The 21404-nt window shown below is 35.6% G+C and overlaps 1 protein-coding gene across 1 annotated transcript; it reads right to left on the reverse strand.

Annotated features, from left to right (window-relative positions):
• Positions 1-4087: 4087 nt before the first annotated feature.
• On the reverse strand, positions 4088-13794 carry valopa (vertebrate ancient long opsin a). The gene is made up of 5 exons (XM_055171015.2): positions 12992-13794; positions 9223-9433; positions 5878-5995; positions 5459-5698; positions 4088-4520 (listed from the first exon to the last, which is right to left on the reverse strand). The coding sequence occupies exons 1-5, from the start codon at positions 13320-13322 to the stop codon at positions 4287-4289; spliced, it is 1134 nt and encodes a 377-aa protein (XP_055026990.2). The 5' UTR covers positions 13323-13794; the 3' UTR covers positions 4088-4286.
• Positions 13795-21404: the final 7610 nt, after the last annotated feature.

The raw sequence follows: 21404 nt of genomic DNA on the forward strand, positions 1-21404 counted from the left end.
GGTGAAAACTAACACAGTGAATGTTTGATGTCATTGTATTAGATAAGCGGTCTGCCTTCAAACAATCTAATATTTATACATTGTTACATTTGTACATCAGCTTTCTGTGTCATGTAGAAACCTTTGATTTTACTGCAGCACATTTACAGATGGACCACTGCATCATGGGATTGACTACATGTCTTTAATGAGCTCATCCCAATGCATTCTGGGATTGTCTTTTCTAGTAGTAGATAACAGTTCAGTTAGAAGAGAGATCTATTGAGAGACTCATATGTAGGGTGACCATACTTGCCATTTTTCTGACAAGGATTTTGGGTCTATCTTCTGGAAGTCATATTTGTCGACCACATACGTCATCGAGGTTTATTATTTCAGGTTCTATTTCAGAAAGCAATCGTTACATTTCATGGTAAGAATGACACTAAAATGGTTGTATGTTTTTAACTGAAATTTTAGAACCTTCAGTCAACAAATATGACTTCTGGGAAGACCCCAAATCCTGGCCAGCACGTGTCCTGTAAAAATGGCATGTATATAACATGTTGAAAAGTTTACATACATCTGACTTTTAAATGTTTGTTATTGACTTCCTGAGCATCACTGAATGTTTGTGTATATATTGTAATAGTTGTGTATGAGTCATCATACAGTCACCGGTGAACAGGGTTCAAATATACAGAAGATTCTGCAGGACTTTACTGAAGATCAGTGAAGAGTTTAATGTCTCAGGACAAACAAGAAATCTTTCAACAACTATCACAAAACATACAAACTCTCATTGATTGTCCAGGTAACATCGGATCAGGTGTATGTTGTTTTTAGAAATGATGTTATTTTTCTGTGTTACAAACTTTCTCTTGTTCAGGCCAGGGTAGGACTAAATTAAAAATCAAACCTTTTTCCAATCTTAGCAGCATTTTTCAGATTCTGTAAGTTGTAATCTTGTGGCCTCAACTGTACATTCAGTAATAGTGCTTCAGTTTTTTTAGACTAACACATGTGAGTGAATAGACAAATGTATAATAATAATTCCCAACACTGTATCAGTACTGAGCTCAGTTATTATTCACATTCAGTATTTACATAAAAAACTGATTGTTTCATTAAACAATGGCTTTAATTTTGTGTAGAATTTGAAAATAAAGTCAACACAATCTAACAGTGGCGACTTCCACAATGTAACATACAGTATAGACAGATGATTTATATAGGGGGTATAAAGTGACCGCTTACATGCCAGAATAGAGTCACTACAGATTATATAGTCATGTAACAGATCTTAAAAAAACAAGAGTCAACTTTGATAATTTATTAAATACACAGCAGAAGTTGACAAAGCTGAAGAGTGAATCAAGAGTTTTCATTCACACTGTTAACATGGTTACAGTACCTTTATCTTCTGTGGTCCAGACCATACAAATAAACTTTCACTGAAATATTATTCACCATCTTATATCAAACATTACAGACTAACAAATAACAAATGTGGTGCTAACAGATTTTCAAACACAATGATTGTTTTCAAGCATATATCAAAGTGTAATATTACATCATGATCATTTATCATCATGCATGATTTAATATATATTTTAATGCATTCATTACATTTGATTAAGCAATAACTGTGTTCAAATGTACAACATGAACAGAACTTTCATTGAAGTGTCCTTATTTAAAAAAAGATGATCATGATCTCAGTACAAAAGTTTTTTTAAACAAAAGTGATTTTGTACAGAAGTGTAAATGAATGTTCAGTGAGTCCTCATTTGAAAAATCCACATTTACATTAAACACCCATCTCTCTCTCTCTTTCTCTATATTATTACGTTTTATGATCCAACATACCATAACATAGTTCAGTTATAATTATTGCTTAAGGTTTAATATTTATTAAGATACCGTATATGGACAAAAGTACCTATACCAAAATATTCTGGACAATGCAGTGCTTTGGATCAGTTTAGAAAAGACCCAGTTTTTATTTGACCCAGTGCACAAAATATAAAGACATCTGTAAAATGAGTCCTAATCTTATCAAACACCTTTGAAATGTGAATAAATGTGAGTCAGGCTTTCTCATCCAACATCAGTGTCTGACCTCAGAAATGCTTTTCTGAATGAATGTTCAAAAATCCCATCCTGAAAAAATGATTTGCTGCCTTAAATTTCTTTGTTTAATCAACTCAGATTTACAAGTCAGACACCTTACGGTTATTCATCTTGACAATATATGAGTTGCTACAACTAATAAAATCATAGATAGATAAATGATAGTAAGTTGAAATGAATTCTAAATCTGAGTTGATTCAACAAAGAAATGAAGGCAGCAAAGAATAGTGTGTACAGAAACACTCTGAAATCTCGTGGAAGTTCACTTAATGTCTATATACTGTATGTAATCATTAGTGTCATTAAAGTTCATGTTGATCCTGTAATGGTCAGGTCTCAATACTTGTGTCCATATTGTGTATACTACTGCTAAAGTACACTGTAGAAAAATACAGCATGAAGTTAGAACAACTTTGTTTTGCAAGTCAATTCAACTTACTATTTTAAGTTTTGACTTAAGTTGATATATATAAGTTGATATAACTTATAAAATCAAGTTGAAATTGTTTAACTGAATTTGTTAAGTTAATGTAACATAAAAATATATGTTGATTTGGCATAAGCATCTGGGCCCGGTTCCCCGATAACGTTCACTCTTAGCGCGCTAAGCAGACTCAAAAAGATATACCTTACCAAAGTTGTTTGTGTTCCTAAGTGTGATCCCCAAAGTGTCTCTTAGGAAGATTCGATGTAACAATGTCGCTGTCCCAAGTGAAGGTGCTGAAGTATTTGCTAGATCGATTTTCCACTTCACGTGAAGGTGCATTACGGCGTTAAGAAAGACAACACGTTCTATACAAATGGAACATTACTCAAATGATTCCAGTAACATTTATTTTAACATAGTTTAGTTATCCGTAAAATTTAGACTATTAATTAAATTATCAAATTGTCAGTAATACGGGTAGACGAACCGATTATCCCTCGCTAATCATCCAATAAAAATCATCAATACAAAACAACCTGTCTACAATAAACAGAGAGAGTCAGATTAAGAATATGGTCTGAGAAGATCCAGCAGCTCCATAATGGGTTGTCTTGGGAGGCAATTTTTGTAATTTAGCCACGTCAGGCAAATTGTCAAAAGGTTTTAAGTGTTGCCGAATAAAAAAAATCGGCATAGACTAAATGGTTACGGGGTTACTGGTGTTGTGTGGAAGTCTGTTCCCCCTATGTTTCCCTTTAGTGTAGTGTTTTTATCGCGTTTTTATCACATTATACGTTTATTCTTTATATACATTGAAAGTTTTAATGGCTACTGAGATGTGTGTGCATTTATGTAATGTATCTTGATTGTTTTTGATTGTTAGTCAATTATTTTTACAGTATGAATCATATTATATGTATAATATATATTTATTATGTATGGAAACATAACAGCTTTAAAACAAACAGTAGAGAGAGAAAAAAGGAAAAAGACACGCTACATGTTAAAAGATATAAAACTGTCAAATATGAAATATTTAATAAATTTTATAATAGAATACATGATAGTATTGCTTTTTAGTATAACCAATTCAAATCTTTAATCTTTCTAAATAAATTCTAAATGTAAACACTATAAACATAGAGGGAACAGACTTCGATGGGGAACAAACACCGGCGCCGTCTTTGATCATTAGTTCTGATACCAAATAAAGTCAACTTCATAAATAGCCCTGTATCCATTGCAAACATATTTTATTTTTAAGTCTTAAAATGTCCATAATATAAAATCATTGTCAGCATACCATAGATTGACCTGTACTGTGTTACGCTGATTTCTAAAGACTGCCGCGATAGCGTTTTGCCTTGAAACAATGCTAAGAGAGAGCTTACGAATGGTCCAGACCAACCTTACGAAAGTGTGACTTACAGAAGATATACTTAGCGTACGAACGTTTTGGGAATCGTGCCATAGAGTTAAGAGAGAGGTTAAGGAATAGGTTAAGAACTACTTAGCGATAAGAACGTTTTGGGGAACCGGGCCCAGTTTAGTTCATGAGAAGAGACCAGTGAAGTTGTAGCTTGATGTTTTAAAATATATTCTTCAATGCCGCATCTATGCTTTAATGTTTAAACAGTCATACACCAACTTACAGCTGCTATAAAGATTTATAAACTGTATGAATGTCTCAACATGAAAATCCATTTCATCATACAGGAGGTTAGAAACATCTTGATTGTGTCCTCACTCACATCGGACAGATTTTGTTCTCAGGAATGGGAAGTTGGCCAAACAGGCTACATTCACTGGGCTGTTCATCTGATTTGGGTTGGACGGGTCTGGCTGCTGGGATCTGGGCGGCGATGGTGGACATCTCTCCTGTTTGACTTTCATTGGTCAATCCAATACGCTCTGTGGTCTGGTTTCCATCTATGGTGCTGATGCCACTACAGCTCACGAGCTGAATCAGACACTTCCTGAACTAAGAAGAAGATCATAGAAGATCACCACAGCAGATCACAAACAATCATAGAAGATCAGAGATCACCACAGCAGATCATACGGAGAAGTTTAATTTCGACTAACTATCGCAATACTTTGACATCATCTGCCTGTCAGTTCTTGCGGCGCCACATGAAGTCGAACAAGCCTAATCATAGATAACAAGTGAAGTAAAAGATTACGGGCATGTGTGTTTGTGCATGTGTGTGTGTAGTGAGTTTAACACAATAAATAATAGAGCAATGCCAAAATTATACATTTCACAACCAAGTTAACCTGGCAGAAATTATCACACAACATTCTTTGCCTGACTTACGGAATTTTAGTAAAGCATTAGCTTGCACACGTACTTTATTATCTACATTCATTTAAACTTTTTGAATTGAATAAAAACTGTTGTCAGCTGAATTTCTTGAGCTAAACTTGATCTAAATCCTGGTAAATATCATGCAGTGGTTCTTGTAGAGATGTCTGAATGTTTCCAGGATAAGAATGGACTGAATCTAGATGTCAAGAGTATTTCTCTCACTGACAGTTGTCTGACAAACTGTGTTTACATCAAATAACCTCGACAACTGCTCAATAATTCATCATAGTTACTTGCTGTTTGACTGAGGTGGGTTTGATCCACAACCTCAACTATTCATTTATTCATTTAATTTCTGGCATTTATGTCAAATATGTCAAATCCAATCAACCGATAACATTACAGAATGGCAGTTTTAGTTTAGGTCCTGTGGAAAAGAAACTCTCACTTACATAACTTCTAGTTGGCTGATATTTCTGTCAACTTAAACTATATTTGACACTGAAGGTTTGAAATTTAATTCAGGGTTGTATTTGGACATTTAAGTGTTTTTTACAAACATACCTGGTGTGAGACAAAACAATGTCACTGAATCTACTGATATATGTTACCTGTTTGTTCATAAAGACATAGATGATGGGGTTGTAAACCGCTGCTGTTTTGGAGAAGAACGCCGGAACGGCTGCCAGTCGAGGGTCCAGATGGATGCTCGGGTGGGCGGTGACCACAACGGAGAACGCAGCGTAAGGTGTCCAGGCCACCATAAAGGCCACGATCATTACAACCACCATGCGGGTCACCTGACGCTCAGGTTTTCTGGCATTACCCAGCCTGCCGTGGGTGTTGGACACCTGCAAAGGTGTGTATGAAAGTTCTCAACACACATTGAAACCATAACGTCTAGCAATATAATCTTGTCATATGTTCTGGTCACACGTTTAACCATTATTGCCGTTCAAACCTTCTACCGTTTGAATTTTCTCAAATGAATAAAGTGATGAACTCCTGTGGTGATGTTCTAGTGATTGACCTTTCTCAACTTCTTCAACAGCTTACAGTAACAGACGATGATCACACCCAGAGGAAGAATGAAACAAGTGATGAAGAACGTGATGATGAAGGTCTGATCATGAAACCGTCCTGAATACCTGCAGAGAGATAAAGACTGAGAGTGAGTACAGAGAGCGATAATGATTGATACACTGTAAAAAAATTCAGTAGAAATTTCAATGTTATTGCAGCTGGGTTGCCGGTAATTTACAGTAGATTTACATTTATGTTATTTACTGGCAAGAGTTTGTTAAAAGTTGAATAAATATTAAATATTAACAAGTCTTTATCTCTACAGAACAAAACCATACAACAACAGCCTCATGCAAAGCATTCTGGGAATCAGAAATCATCATCAACCTTTTTCTGTTTTTTGCTTCAGATTTTGTTTCCCAGAATGTTTTGCTTGATGCTTTTTTAGTTTTACTCTGTAAAGACAAAGACTTGTAAATGTTTAATGTTCATTTAACTGTGAACAAACTCTTGCCATAAATAACATAAATGTAAATCTACGGTAAATTACCGGCAACCCAGCTGCAATTTCTACAGAATTTTTTTACAGTGTAGCTGTAAATGAATAAATGTGTTTTAATGATCATTACACTGAACAGTATGTGATCTTCATCTGATGCAGGTAAAACATTTCAGCAGCACTTTCACTTATGATCTATTATGACTGAAAGAGTTTAAAATTCTCCTCCGTTGTGTTTACGGCAAACTTGGAAAACCTGGCATCAGGGACTTGTGATCTAAAATGATGGAAGGGTTGAAATGGATGTCAATGTAAAACTATTATCATATTTATATAACATATATAACATTATATGATCACATCAGAGATTAACAAAAGTACAAAGTTCAGTCAGATAGTCAAAACATCTGCTAAAGCCTGAATCTTAGAAACCGTCTGAAATTTCCAAACAGAACAAAACAAATGTGTCCCTTTCTCTTTTATAATAATGATGATTAAAAATGATTTTCAGACATTTAGAGAGATTTACAACTCAACTCTTTTCAAGCTTTTTAAAATTTTCCCCAGCCATTGACGAGTTATTTCAAGGTAAGAGAAAACGCTTCCCTATTAGCCTCTTTTACCAGAATGACTTTACCAGTAAATACAAAAATCTGCTGTTCACACATTCCATCTTTTTACCAGTAAGATATTATTCACACAAAATACCGGTAAACTCGGTGAGTAAGCGGAAGTTACCTCTAAACTGCCACGCGGTGAACTCAGTGTTGTATTTGTAAATGATGCACATTAGTGATGGGAGAAACAAAACTTTTCAAAGATTCGAATCAATTGTACCAATTACTTAAAAATGAGTGCTTGAAACTCCTAAATATGGCTCCACCTGCTTGTGAAAACGCTGTAAAAATCTCTGTCTGAAACACATTAAACTTATGTGAACATCATAAAAAAGGCTGGTGCTGGCAACCTTTTTTTAAACACTGGTTGGGAAAGAGTTAAAATAAAAAATCACATTAGAGATCACACGTGTCCAGCATTATATGAAAAAAAATACATAGTGAAAATAAAACAACTTTATTTTTCTAATGTCACCAAACCCTCTTGTTTTAAGCCCCTCCCCTCCAACAACCTCTCATACAGAGATACCATCTAATGATCAAATCATAATACATAAAATCAAGTTTACAATGTATATTTCATATAATATGTGTTTTTATTTTAACTTTTTCCCTGCCAGTGTCTATACCTTTACAAAACACATTTCCACATAAACATACGCACAGACAGATTATTATTAGCTGAACTAAAGCCCTCTTTTCTAAATTACAAAACAAAAATCCAACTAGATGGACATCCCACTGCGTAAGCTCAGCATTGTAAGGGATCCCAGGTTTCAGAAGAAGAACAAAACTGCAGACACATTATATCAGAGAGCGTTGCTAGAGTATGAATATATTGTATTGCAATATGTAGCGTTTAAGTATTAACATTAAATCAAAACTAAACAACAAATTTGTAAATGAACAGGTTTAATAACAGTACTGACTTAAACTTACAATTGAAATGGTTACACTATAAATGCATGAAATGCACAGTCGATCACTTAACTTAAGACTTTTCTCTTTAACAAAGCATTCACATAAATTGTCTAGTAAATGTATATCTCGTAATAGTTAGCCTGTACGAAACAAAGCATTCACATAACTCTGAGTAATATACTAATGCCGCAATAGATAGCCTGTCTGGACCCGAACATACAGTATATATATATCTCCCAAGGGTTATTTTCCTCCTAGGACTTTTTTCCCTCTAATGTCTGCCGACATTGGCTTAACTTAGCACCCTCTCATATATGTTACATTATTAATACGCTCACTTGTAAAGTTTATTCATAGCTGCTATATTTTGCTACTTTGTCTGTTGATTTTTCTGTGTTTTCCTCTGCTTTTATTCATTTAAAGCTGCTTTGAAGAACTCAGGTAAAGAAGAAAAGCAAAAGGAAAAAGGGCCAGAGCTCATGAAAACCTTGACCTTTATCCTCTATCCCTTGACCATGTGACAAAACCTAACATGATACATTCAAACTGACCAATCAAAGATCACCTTTAACTCCACTGGATGAACGACTCTGCCAATAGACAATGAGCACAGGAATGCAAATGGTACAGGATGGAAATTGGGGAATAATAAATTCTTATATTTTCAATTATGTTTTGAAAACAGGAATTTCCATCTGGGCTTTAAACCTAAGCAAATGAAAGTTGGTAATTATACAGACTTTGGATCTGATGTCTAAAATGTCAGCGGGATGTCTGAAGTGAACAGAATGAGGGTCAGGTGCTAATGAAAGCATTAATATACAAATCCCTCCACACACCAAGGTCATTTCTATTGACCTACATCAATATATGCATTGGAGAGATCATCTGGTGACCTGTTAGTAATCTCCTGCTGTTGGGTATTTGTTTGTTGTTGGTCTGTGTGACTGTGAGATCTCACATTAATTTAAAGCACTGATGGAAATTTCCCTTTTCAAAACATCTCTTGAAATTGAGTGAGAAAATGACTGAATGTGCAGAACTCCAATCTGAATCTCTACACTATTGTGTCTGAAACTCTCCATTGATTTGCATATTTACTGTGATAATGCTGAGCTGATGCAGTAGGATATCCATCTAGTTGAAGAACAGCACAGTTTATGAAATGATTTTTGTTTTGTAATAATCTGCTAATAATCTGTCTGTGTGTATGTTTATGTGGAAATGTGTTGTTTTAGTATCTAAGATTATGTGAGGTAAGGTTTGTTTGAGTTGATGTTAGCTTCTCATCATTGACTGCGCTCTGGTTTCTCACCAGTTAGGTTCACATGTGGTACCGATCCGGCTGACAGTGTAACTGCTCCAGCCCAGCACAGGTGGAATGGTCCAAATAAAAGAGAAGGTCCAGACGAACAGCAGACCCAGTGTTGCGTGTTTACCTCTCAGACGAATGTTCCCGAGGGGCCGACAGATCACAAAATAACGTTCAAACGCCAGCACGGCTAGAGACCACATTGCCACGATGCCTAAAAGTGAAAAACCAGAAAAACTATATAGATGAGAGATATTTTTTTATATAAATCACATTAAAGGCGGAGTCCACGATGTTTGAAAAACGCGTTGAAAAAGAAGACGGGCCGACTACCAAAACACACTTATAGCCAATCAAATCAAATCAAATGCCGGGTTGCGTATGTGTGGGGCGGGTCTATCAAAAAAAGGTCCAGATTCTATTGGGGTAGGGGCGTGTTTGTTTAAGTGATTTCAAATATCAACATTGGCTTTCAAACATCATGGACTCCGCCTTTAAATGTAACAAAATAAATATTCAAATTACACATTACACATTTCTGACAGACACACAACAACTTATCACACCGCTGTCAAAACAAGTTTCAATGTCAGCATCTTCTATAAAACAATCGTAGAAATTCTGCGTAACACAAGAAACAGACATTAAATGTGTTCTCAGTTTGTGAAATGTGGTATTTGAATGTGAATGATTAAAAATAATATAAAATAAGTTATCAAAATTCTCTGTTCTCAAGCGTTGGAGGCGTGTCCACTGTCTGGCTGAAACCACGCCCACTCTCTCTTAGCTTTCGCACATGTGTCTGAGAATGTCACTGCAACTGCTGCAGTCAGACTCCAACTTTCAACTATAGAGCATCACAGAGCCACAGTTTCAACCACTATACTATAAGACACTTACATTACATGCAAACGGCCCCTACGCTAATAGGATTTTGTTTCTCTGCCTCGTCCTCAATTCCGAGGACAATGAGACAAACAGACCCAGTTCCTGCTGCCATGAAGGTCATCATCACAACACTAAAGAGACCTTCCTGCAACATGATGCCCAGCCAATGTCAGCCGACCTTCCCGTTTAATCTACTAAGTACATATATACATATATTTAAAATATTTACCATATATGTATTATGTTTTAATTCCCAAAATATTTGATAAAATAGTATTTAAGCTTTTAGGCATTATTCTGATTTCTGTTATAAGCCAGAAATGACAAGGAGGCAGCCCCTCACAATACAAAGTCAATGGAGATGGATGGATTGTTTTCCCTCCCGGTGGGTGTGGTTTTCAGGTTATGACACGTTGCGCTCTGTCTCTATAGTAAGCGGGCATCAGAATCTAAATCGTGGCTGGTAAGTCTTTCCTAATCACTAAATTGGTTAACTGATCACTAACCAATCACTGCTTTACTTTACAGTAGTATAGATAGGCCTATAAATAGATCAAAGGTCAGAATACCTGTTTTGGCACCCCACCTCCCTTCCCAGATCCTGGACCGGGACCCCACACACAATTTATTGTATTCTACTGTAAAGAATATATTTTTGGTTTAAATGTTTATAGTTTTGTTGTATGCTAATGTATACTACAGTAATGTTTGGACTAATACATATGTTCTGTTTCTACATTGCATTGACGTTTCCGGTGTACTTGTTACCCCTCTCAGCAGATTACTTTCACTGTAGAACATTGTATTGAAATGTAGATATAAGCACATGAAAGACCAAAGAGCTTTAGATTTTGAACAGCAGTGTTTAGATGGTATATCCAAAAATCTATTATTATGAAAGAAGTGTTTGCCATTTGATGCAAATGTTTCATTCTGACATGTGTTTCTGGTATTTTGAATGCAATGTTGCATTTTGAAGGAGATATGTGCTAGTTAGCATTTTGTGTGTGCAGTTTTGAGAATTGTGTGTAGAGTTTTGAAAAAAAGAGACTTAGTTTTGAAAGCGTGTGTAAGCAATTGGTAAAAACTGCAAGTACAATAACCTCTTATATAACAAAAATGAATTCTTTGATTCACTGCTTCTTTCACGAGTTCACACTTACAAATAATTCAGAACAGAGTTATTAATATGCGTATTTGGCATGCTGTCCGAGGAGAGGGCTCCGAGCTCGTTAATGGACTGAGCCCGGAGCGCTTCCTGGCGGGGAGAGGGTTGTGGGCTCAGCCTTAGGCCCGAACCCAGAACAATCCCCCCTGTTCTGGTTAGTAAGTAGACTATGCAATCGTGCGGAGAAGGGGAGGTGGAGGGATGCTGAAACTATCGAGGAATGAGGGTGAGTTGGTTTCCAGTCTATATAGGTTTCTGTTGATGCCGATCAGGTGGATAGCTGATTGCTGATTGTCAACAGCTGGTCATAGTTGAGGTGATTAGGTTGATTATTTGAACGTGTTCCTCCCGAACTTTGTTAATAAAACATCATTTAATGGATGATAAATATATGCTTGATATGGCATTTGTTGTCATTTATAACTGCTGTAGTGATTTTAACCAAACACTTCACTGGGTTACAGGTTATATTTCATTCTTGTAGTATATTGTGGTATTGCATGGTAATTGTTAGCTAGGGTTAGGGTTAGAATTTTTCTTTGTGGCCTTGGTATGAAAGAGAAAAAAATGAAAAAGAAAAAAAAAATTTAAGAAAAACTTAATTTAAAAGAGAACAAATATTGAAAGAGAAAAAAATTGAACAGAGAAAAAAACTTTAAAAAAAATTTAATTATAATTTAATTATAATTTTCAAGGGAAAAATGAAAGAGAAATTTAGAAGAAGAGAAATTTAAAAATGAAAAAAAACTTTTTTAAGAAAAAAATATAATTTAAAAGGGAAAAAATGAAAGAGAATTTTTTTTTGAAAAAGAACAAAATATTTTTAAGGGAAAAAAATATTTAAAAATGAACAAATTTAAATACAAAAAAATTTGAATTTTTTAAAGATATATATATAATTGGAAAGAAAAAAAACTTTTCTAACATTTATAATGTGTTTTGAAAAAAATCACTGAAATGACTTTACATGGACTTTTCCCTCTTACACAATGGAAGTGAACTGTGATGGAGGCTTTCATTCACTAACAATCACATTATTGTGTTCCACAGAAATACTCAAATGATTTAAGTTTGGCACAACATGATTCGAATTTTAATTAATCTTAATTTTGGGGATTTTTTTGTTGCAATGAACTAAAATATTAAATTTTTTTCTGATTTATGATGTTTTGTTAATGATGTGTCTATAATGCCATAGTGAAATTCATCTGAGATGATGTTTGTGAGGATGTTATGGTTTTACTCTGTGTGATATCTGTGATACATAACCTACAGTACAGTCCACTGATCTTCTGATAGCTTCACAATATTACCACAGAAAACACATGTAGTATAACTTGACCCTGGTGATAGTGATGATAATGTCATGATGGGTTTATTTGATACTGAGCAAAGTTTTCACTATATGACCATTCTGAAGACACCAAACGCCGGAGGAAAAGTTATTAAGGTTCTTTTAGAAAACATTAAATTCCAGCAGGACCCAAAAATGCAAATGTTGTCATTATTTTCTCCGCGTCATGTTCTATGACCATGTGTAATTGTATTTTTTGCTCATAGTCATGTTAACTCAAGCGTTTACTAATGTTAATGTTGTAAAGTCAAGTGATGCCATTTTTAAGAATCAGACCTATTTATAAGATTACCATCAATATCAACTCAATACATACCATCTAAACTTTGTTTTAAAGAAAGTTTATTCTTTGCATTACTTACCAAAGAATGTGACGGCAAATCCTTCCAGAACACAAGCCCATCTACCCAAGAAGAAATAGCCGTGGAAATTAGTTACACAACTTATTACTCCTCCAGTTAAAGACACGAGAAAATCAGCCAGAGACAAATTAACAATGACATAATTTAAAGGCTGTCGGAGTTGCTTGAATTTAAAAGTGACCAGCATCACCGTCAGGTTCTCCGAGAGAGATAAACTGGTCACGATGAACATTAAAGCCGACAGGACTTTATAGTTCCTGGGCTCGACAGATGTCAGGGGTCCGTAGAATGGGTCTTCACTGTAAATGACACCGTTTACAAACGACTCCATCTCTTCAAGAAATCATCAACCTGAAGCACGTTTCTTCATCCATACACAACATCACGAGAGAATATCTACCGAGATAAAGAAGTCTTCTGAATCACATCTTCAGGGTCCGGACGGGCTTTAAATCAGCTCATCATCATCACATGTCAAACCTCGCGTAACCGAACCTTCTTCATCATCATCATCATCATCATCACGCGCTCCAGCAGCCACGCGTCAAACAGACGGCTGATATTAACCTCTGCTCACTTCTCGTCGGGTTTGTGTTGAGCAGCTGGTAAAACTCAACTGCACATCATGGGACAGCGGAGATCTCATTCATTTTGCTTTGTGTGAAATCTGGAGATGTGCGACAAATGGTTTATATCCTTACAGAAACACGAGACCAGAGGACTTAAATCTGCACTCATACTTTCTGTGCTTATATCCAAGACAGAAGAACAAATTGAGTTATTTAAACTCCACATATACAAGCTGTAGAAAACAAACACGTGGGGTTTATGTTTTTAGTTTTAATTATTTTTTGTATAATATGCAATATAAAATAAATACAAAATATTGAAGATAATTGTTGAATGAGCCTTAATGTTTACTATTGGATGATTTATTAATAATTATTTAAGATCGTTTTACAAAAGATCAGGAAGAAAATAATAACCCACCCCAAAACCAAAACATAAATATTATTACTCCGATGTTAAACACAAAATATGATGATGATCATCATGCAGCTCCAAACATCACATATAAAAACCACGTTATTAATATTGTATAAAGTTGTGTGTTAATCTCCAGGCAGGTCATCTAGCAGCTTTGTGTGGGGAAAAAACAGACAAGTTTCTCTGACAGTATTCCTCTACCTCACTGTATCACCAAAATGAAAAACCATCTAATTGCTTTCAAGGACGTAAAATATAAGATGGAGACCCATATGTGGTTGTGCCCTGCTGAAAAAAACAGCATCAAACCAGCATGTACCAGCATGGGAATTATGCTGGTCTATGCTGGTTTGATGCTGGTTTAGCAGGTGCTAATGCTGGTGCTGATGCTGGTTTAGCTGGTGTTCACTAGCAAACCAGCACCAAAACACAACATATGCTGGTCTTGCTGGTATGCTGTTTTTTTTCAGCAGGGTGCGTATTTTACAAGTTGGCTAATTTGTATAAATTCGTACGAAGTGAATCGTACAAAAACGTACAATTATCATAAACAAAAACAATAACGAAAACTCACCATTAACTCCAACATCAGAGTGGCAAACATGTAGGAATGTGGTCGTCCAAATGAAAACGAATAAGGCACCTCATAAAATACGTACAAATTGCCAGAATAAAGAAGCTGCTGTATGATGATATGAACTACAGTATCAGTGAAGCCTTAAAACCTCTATCATTCTCTCCAAACATTGATCTGAATGAAGGGGACACTGATTTGTTTGATTGAGGTATGACGGCATTGATGTCTCAGACAAACACCTGCAAAGAAATTCAAAATCAGAAGGGAATTTACAGGGAATGGGAAAACTCAATGTTATTTTACAAACATGAAACTACAGTCATTCTTAAATACTAATTAAAGACCGCTATTAAAGGTTAAAGGTCTTAGTGGTGACATTTTTATGCAGTCACTTTAGATAGTTTTTGTAGTGGTTAAAGAGTCACGCTTATAACCCTAAAGTTTCAGGTTCAAGTCTCACAGCCGTCAGGTTAGTCTGTGGTGCCCTTGAGCAATGCACCTTAATCGTAATTGCTCCCCGGGCGCTGCATTTATAGCTGCCTACTGCTCCTGACTTTATTACTCGCTGGGATGGGTTAAATGCAGGGGTCACATTATGAGTATGTGTATGCGCATGCTTGTCAATTTCATTCATTTTTCATTTCATGAGTGACTGGTTTGAGGAACATTTAGCAGTAGAGAAATTCTGTACAACCAAACATAAAAGACATACATACAGTTTGAATAAAACATTCATCAAATCCATTCTTGACACTTACTGTACTAATCTTCAGTTTCTGAAAGGAACTTTTGTGAAGAAATATATTACAACATACCTACAGTATATTTAATAAAACAATATCCTCCAAATATTCTGAGATAAGCAGCTGAAGTCATTCTTCATAAAGTCAGATGATATATATATAGCAGCTTCAGAACAATACAAGTGTACTTTGTTAGATATCTTCAGGATTTGCTTTCTTCATAAATCATTCACTAGTAAGAGCTTGACAGGACACGCTGGGTTCAGTATTCTGACTGTGTGCAATCTACTGAATATTTCATTAGTTAGTGTATAGATATATCTATATCGCCCGCACCACGTCAATCAGCTCATGAAACAGAGGATAGATGGTCGTGAAAAAGCAAAAGTTCATGTCATCAAGGGTCTTTCAAAATGTGACGGATGAAACTGGACAAAGTGACACGTGCAGAAAGTCCTTACTGAAGATAAAACACGCGTGACTGTTTGCACAACGGCAAAAACACATTTCCATTTCAAAGGACAAGAACTTGTGAAGTTTGATGTCACAGACTTTATAAAGAGAAGTTCAGCATTCTTATTCAGAAGTCCAGAAACTTCCATTAACTCACAAGTCATATTTACACGTGTTTGTGACCTGCTACAATTAACATCTCTTTTTATTTTAATGTCACGAATGTAACTAAATTCACCGTAAAAAAAAATCTGTAAAAAATACATTATTACTGGTTGCAACAGTTTGTTCAAAGTTAATATGAAACATTTTTCAGTCTTTATCTTCTACAGTAAGTTACTGGCAACCAGCTGCATAATTACAGCTAACTTTACAGTGTAGGTTTACAATAAGGAATGAAAAAGTAGTGAAAATACTTAATACTTAAAATTACGTAAGCAGTGCACACTATATATGTGAATATACACAAGGTCATGGGAAAAACATATTGATTGTCTTGGCCAGTAAATGGGATCATAATTCATTCCACACATTTTGTACTGTATGTATTATTTTTCCAGGAACAATACGTTAAAATTTAAAGATAGAATCTCCATTAAACATGGAGGGATCATAGAAACATACAGTGTGAAGTACGTGTGCTAGGATTATTTAATACATACAGTACATCACACGGCATACAAAAGTTATACACCTAAAGAAGAATCACATGACTATACAAACACAGCAGAAGCATGCACACACATGCTGTAATACAAAACAACACAAACAAACACAACATGATGACATCATTCCCTTTTAAACTCATTTCTAGCAGTAATAACTGCAGTGATAAAATACAGTAAAGCTCATGAAATAAAGCAGTTCTCCGGTTTGTTCTAACAAGGATCTTTTATGGTCAAGCTATGAAGACACACTTTACTTTATAGTTATTAAAACATACAGTGCCTGCAGCATTTCTTTATGTAGAGTTTGTGATAAAAGATCAAGTTGAAATGAGATACCCACAGAACAATACTGGATTAACATTGACATATAAGTTACAGTATTGCTTATTCAGGCTTTATGTCCCTAAATAATCAACTAGAAAGACTTAATGTTTCAAAACGATCTTGTCTGGCCGTCGTTACAGAGCGCAAAACACCACACTTACGAAAATTAACCATGGTTTTACTACAGTTAAAAAAACATGATTACCATAGTAAAGCCATGGTAACCACAAAATAACCATGGTTTTCAAAAACTATAGTTAGTGTACTAAATCAATATCAATACACCAAAAAAACATGTTACTTCACTTTTACCACAATAAAACCATGGTTAATTTTCATAAAGGCAGAACAGCCAGGCATAGAAATGTCGTTTCACAGGCCATTCACTTCATTACTGACCTACTGGCAAAATCAAGTGCAATACACAACATTTATATAAACCCGAGCACTCTGTGTCTCCTACATTTACATCCCTCCATTTATATAACATGCCTGAACATACAGTATACATATTGTCTGTTGTATCTTTTGTGTATTAATTTAAAGTGTTTACTTCTTATTTGCTTGTTTTTATTTTATACCGCAGGGCTGTTGAATGTTTCATTCTGATTGGTTGAGAAATGTTCATTATTTTATTTTTATAAAATGCACTGTGACCCCACTGCTTCGAGGGGTTTATTGCGTTTATAAAACGGTTACTTCATATGCATAACGTTAGCGGGATTTTATAAAATAAAACACAAATAAGTTGTAATTATATTAGTATAAATATTACTCTTCCGCCAAACAAAGTAGTTCCACAGAATCAAGTGTGTCTGAAACAGAGCGCAGTTCCCAACCAACACAGATGCAGCAAAGACACAATGAAAATCTAATATTTTTTTATTAAGACTGTGGTGTTTATTTTTATAAATCAACATTCATCTAATTTATACATTAACATTTATATTGTGCAACTGTTGAAGTGATGGTCAAATAATTGGAAGCATGCTGAACTCTTTCCACATCAGCGTTTTTTTTTTTTTTTTAAGTTACCACCCAGTTTTAGTTTAATGCCTTGCAGAAAAATGATCTTCTTTAAATAAACATAAAATATCAAATGAAAGAACAGACAATCCGCTTTCCAACAAAACAAAAACAAAAACATTTCATCCTACCTTCATTTCTTCTCTTATCACCTCTCTAAATTTTTAGCTAAAAGCGGAGATAATTCCATTTTTGTGAAGAACTTTTGTAAGAGATCAGATTCAGAGCCTGATGAAAACACGCTGTTTTCAGTGTTGAGTGAATGCGTCAGTGTTTAAGTTGGGTAAGATCGGCATCTAGTAAATAATGGCGGACGTATGAACTTGAGTTATAAACTCCTCAGTGAACGTTTTCTCTTTATCGACGAGATGATGCAACAATATTTATTGACATTTATCTGGATATCGGCTTTAATTGTGCAATTGTAGACAAATTAAAAATATGATTAAAGACTGTGGTGTTTATTTTCATAAATCAGTACGCAGCAGAAGTGGCGCAGTGATACTTATGTAATGTGGTCTGAACTGTGGGTTTACCAGGGTATTTTATCACGGCTTAGAACGCGTTTCAACCAATCAGAATGAAGAACCCAAACTGCCCGTTTTATAAGAGGAATATTGACTTTAATTATTGTAAAATAACCTATAGTGTAACTCTGCTTATTGTTGTACCGCATTACCTTGGGTCTGCATTATTTTACAATAATTCAACAGCCCGTCTTAAATTATTCCTTCCGATATCTTTTTATTATCTGTGCCCTTGGTTGTCTTTCTGTTTGAGCTGTTGTAGCTTCTGTCACCAAAACAAATTGCTAGTACTGTGTGTAAACATACCTCTGATTTTGTTGATGAGAAATCTACAGTAGATATGATGACACATTATTACTCTCAGTAATACTTCAGATACTACGTATGTTCCTCATTCAACTGAAACAAAAACACAAAATTACAAATATCACATCCACACCGACTGGTATATATTAGCACGACAATATATTCAACTAACAACTAAAGCAGGTACCTGATGTTTCTGTTCTTAATAAAAGCATCTTGTGTTTTAAACATGTGTAGCATCACTTGTTGATTTGTGGTTGCAGAAGAACATTCAGAGACCTTCAATGAGTTCTGGTGTGTCTGACTTCAGATCAGCTGGAGACGGCAGCACACAGATGCATCTACACATTTACATAGTGATTTAAATCAACAGAAACAATCTGTGATGTCATGTATACAGCTGAAAAGACCTTGAGCAGACGTCAGTGTTTATGGATGTTAGGATCAGATGTGATGGTGCTCGAGCACAATAATGGTAGAAAACAGGAATATATATATATGTGTGTGTTGAGTTCCACAGTCTACAGATTGATGCTTGGAATGCATGGAAAAATAATAAATAAAACATGCATCTGTACTGTGCAGACAGTAAATATGAAATACATTACAATCTTCCAGGAGCGGCTTTAAGCTGATTCTCTTCAACACACTGTGGAGATTTATTTTCAGATTGTACGAAGAGACCGCAGTCGTATCTGCAGTATGATAAAGTCCACCTTGCATTGCCAAAACAAACTCTTCATGTCAATGTTTCACCTGGTTATAGTGAAAGAAAAGAGTTACTATTGCTGAAACTACTCTTCAGTTCATGGGAGATGTTTTGGGTTCAAGCATCAGTTTCTTAATATGTCTGGTACTCAAGTAACCTGTAGATGTACCTCAGTAAAGAGAAGATGTCCAGTGGCTCTTTCTCTTCCCTATAGACATCTTCATTCTGAGACACAGCACAAGATGCTGTAATAATATAATCTTGCTGTGTGGCATCTCGTGCGATGAGTAAAATGAATGACTCTGGAGATCGCAGAAGACCTGTGGTCCCACCTTGAACCCAAAGCTGAACGCAAACAGCTGGCTCACAGGTCCTGGATCTGCGCAAATCAGTTCATCTCGATCAGCAAGCAAATGAGCCGTTGTGTACACAGTGAGACATTTAATGGGAATGAATGGGTTCTGAATTTCTGCCAATGGAAATGCAGGCTTGCGAGTCAATAACCTGCTGGCTAATGAGGGTTTAACATCATAATTACAAACCAAGTCAACACTAAATTGCACATGCTAACTAACTAATCAATCTACTTAAGGAAATAAGCACTTAAAGGTGCAGTGTGTAGATTTTAGCAGCATCTAGTGGTGAGGTTGTGTATTCCACCCCTCCCTTTTGAAGTACATAGAGAAGCTACGGTAGCTGTCACAGGAGAAACACGTCATTGTCTGAAACGACGTAGTGACGAATGCATTTGTCTGACACTTTTATCCACAGCGACTAATGCAAGGTTCACACCAGACGCAGTAGAAGCGGCAAGCGCAAGTGATTTACATGTTAAGTCAATGCAAAGACCCGATTAGGCATCCTTCCACGGGAAACGCGCAAGTTGAAAAATCTGAACTTCAGCGGATTTCTGCGCTGCGTTAACCAATCAGGACCTTGCTATAGTAGTGACGTGATTACAGGAAGCGAGTGGAGTCTCAGCGGAGTTGCAGAAGCCCCTACCATGACGCAAATTTTCACGTGAATGTCTCGCATGATTAGAATTTTGAGCGAGCAAACTCAAATGTTCAAGTGTCCAACTTTGCTCAAATAATGTTTTTGCCGCCTCTACCGCAGCTGTTGTGAATGCATCATTACAGCACAATACAGGCCACACATTACAACTACTGCTAACACAGTGCATATTCCACCCGTGAGCTACAGCAACATTAACAGCATTTTAACAGTAAAAGGACAAAAGTGACAAAAATAAAAGCATGCTTTCTTTTTCCACACAGCTCCAGCCGAAGGCTTTCTTCACGTTGAGACTGATCATTTATCACGATGACCTGTGAATATCTGAGAGTCTAAACTGGAAACAGCACCAGGGTCAACTCGTGATAACAGAAAATCTATTACATCTATTATAATGCTGACACTAGAACCAGACCTCATACATTCTCAAAGGTGTGTACTTGAAAGGGAAAGAATGTTAAGTGAAGTACACTATGTGCACTATCTGACTCCTTTCCATAAACAGTGTCCTTGTTTTGACAGAGATAAAACTCAGGCTAAGAAACTAACTTTTAGGACCTTGAAAGTTTTGAAACTTAAAGGAAAATATATACTGGTGGATAATACAGATTACTATAAAAACTCATGAATGGAGGCGTCATTGGCAGGGAAATGTTTCTTTTTTAATTGAGGGATAACTCATCAATGGGGGGAAAGAGTTAAAGTAAACTGGTTTAGACTTGTTGTTCTCATGTGCTCTGCGATCTTACAATAAATTTTTATAAAAAGTGGTTACATGTCATAGTCTACACAGGACCGGTGAGAGTTGTGCATTGATAAACCTTCAATCTACATTGTTTAATATGTGTTTTATTTTAATAGATGAACTCTTTTTGTAGTGTTAAAAGAGGAAAAGCATGAGGCGGACCAGGTGTGCTAAAGTCTTTTTAGCTTGTCACTATTAATCAATATTTTTCTGCTTTAAATAAGTACATTTTACCTAGATATTTTTATAGATGATAGACAAGATGTATTGAATAATAATTTAATGAAAACCCAATTTTTGAGAAAACAATGACATTGAATTTTTTATTTTTTCT

Source organism: Misgurnus anguillicaudatus, chromosome 11, assembly GCF_027580225.2.
Source record: "Misgurnus anguillicaudatus chromosome 11, ASM2758022v2, whole genome shotgun sequence".
NCBI lineage: Eukaryota > Metazoa > Chordata > Actinopteri > Cypriniformes > Cobitidae > Misgurnus > Misgurnus anguillicaudatus.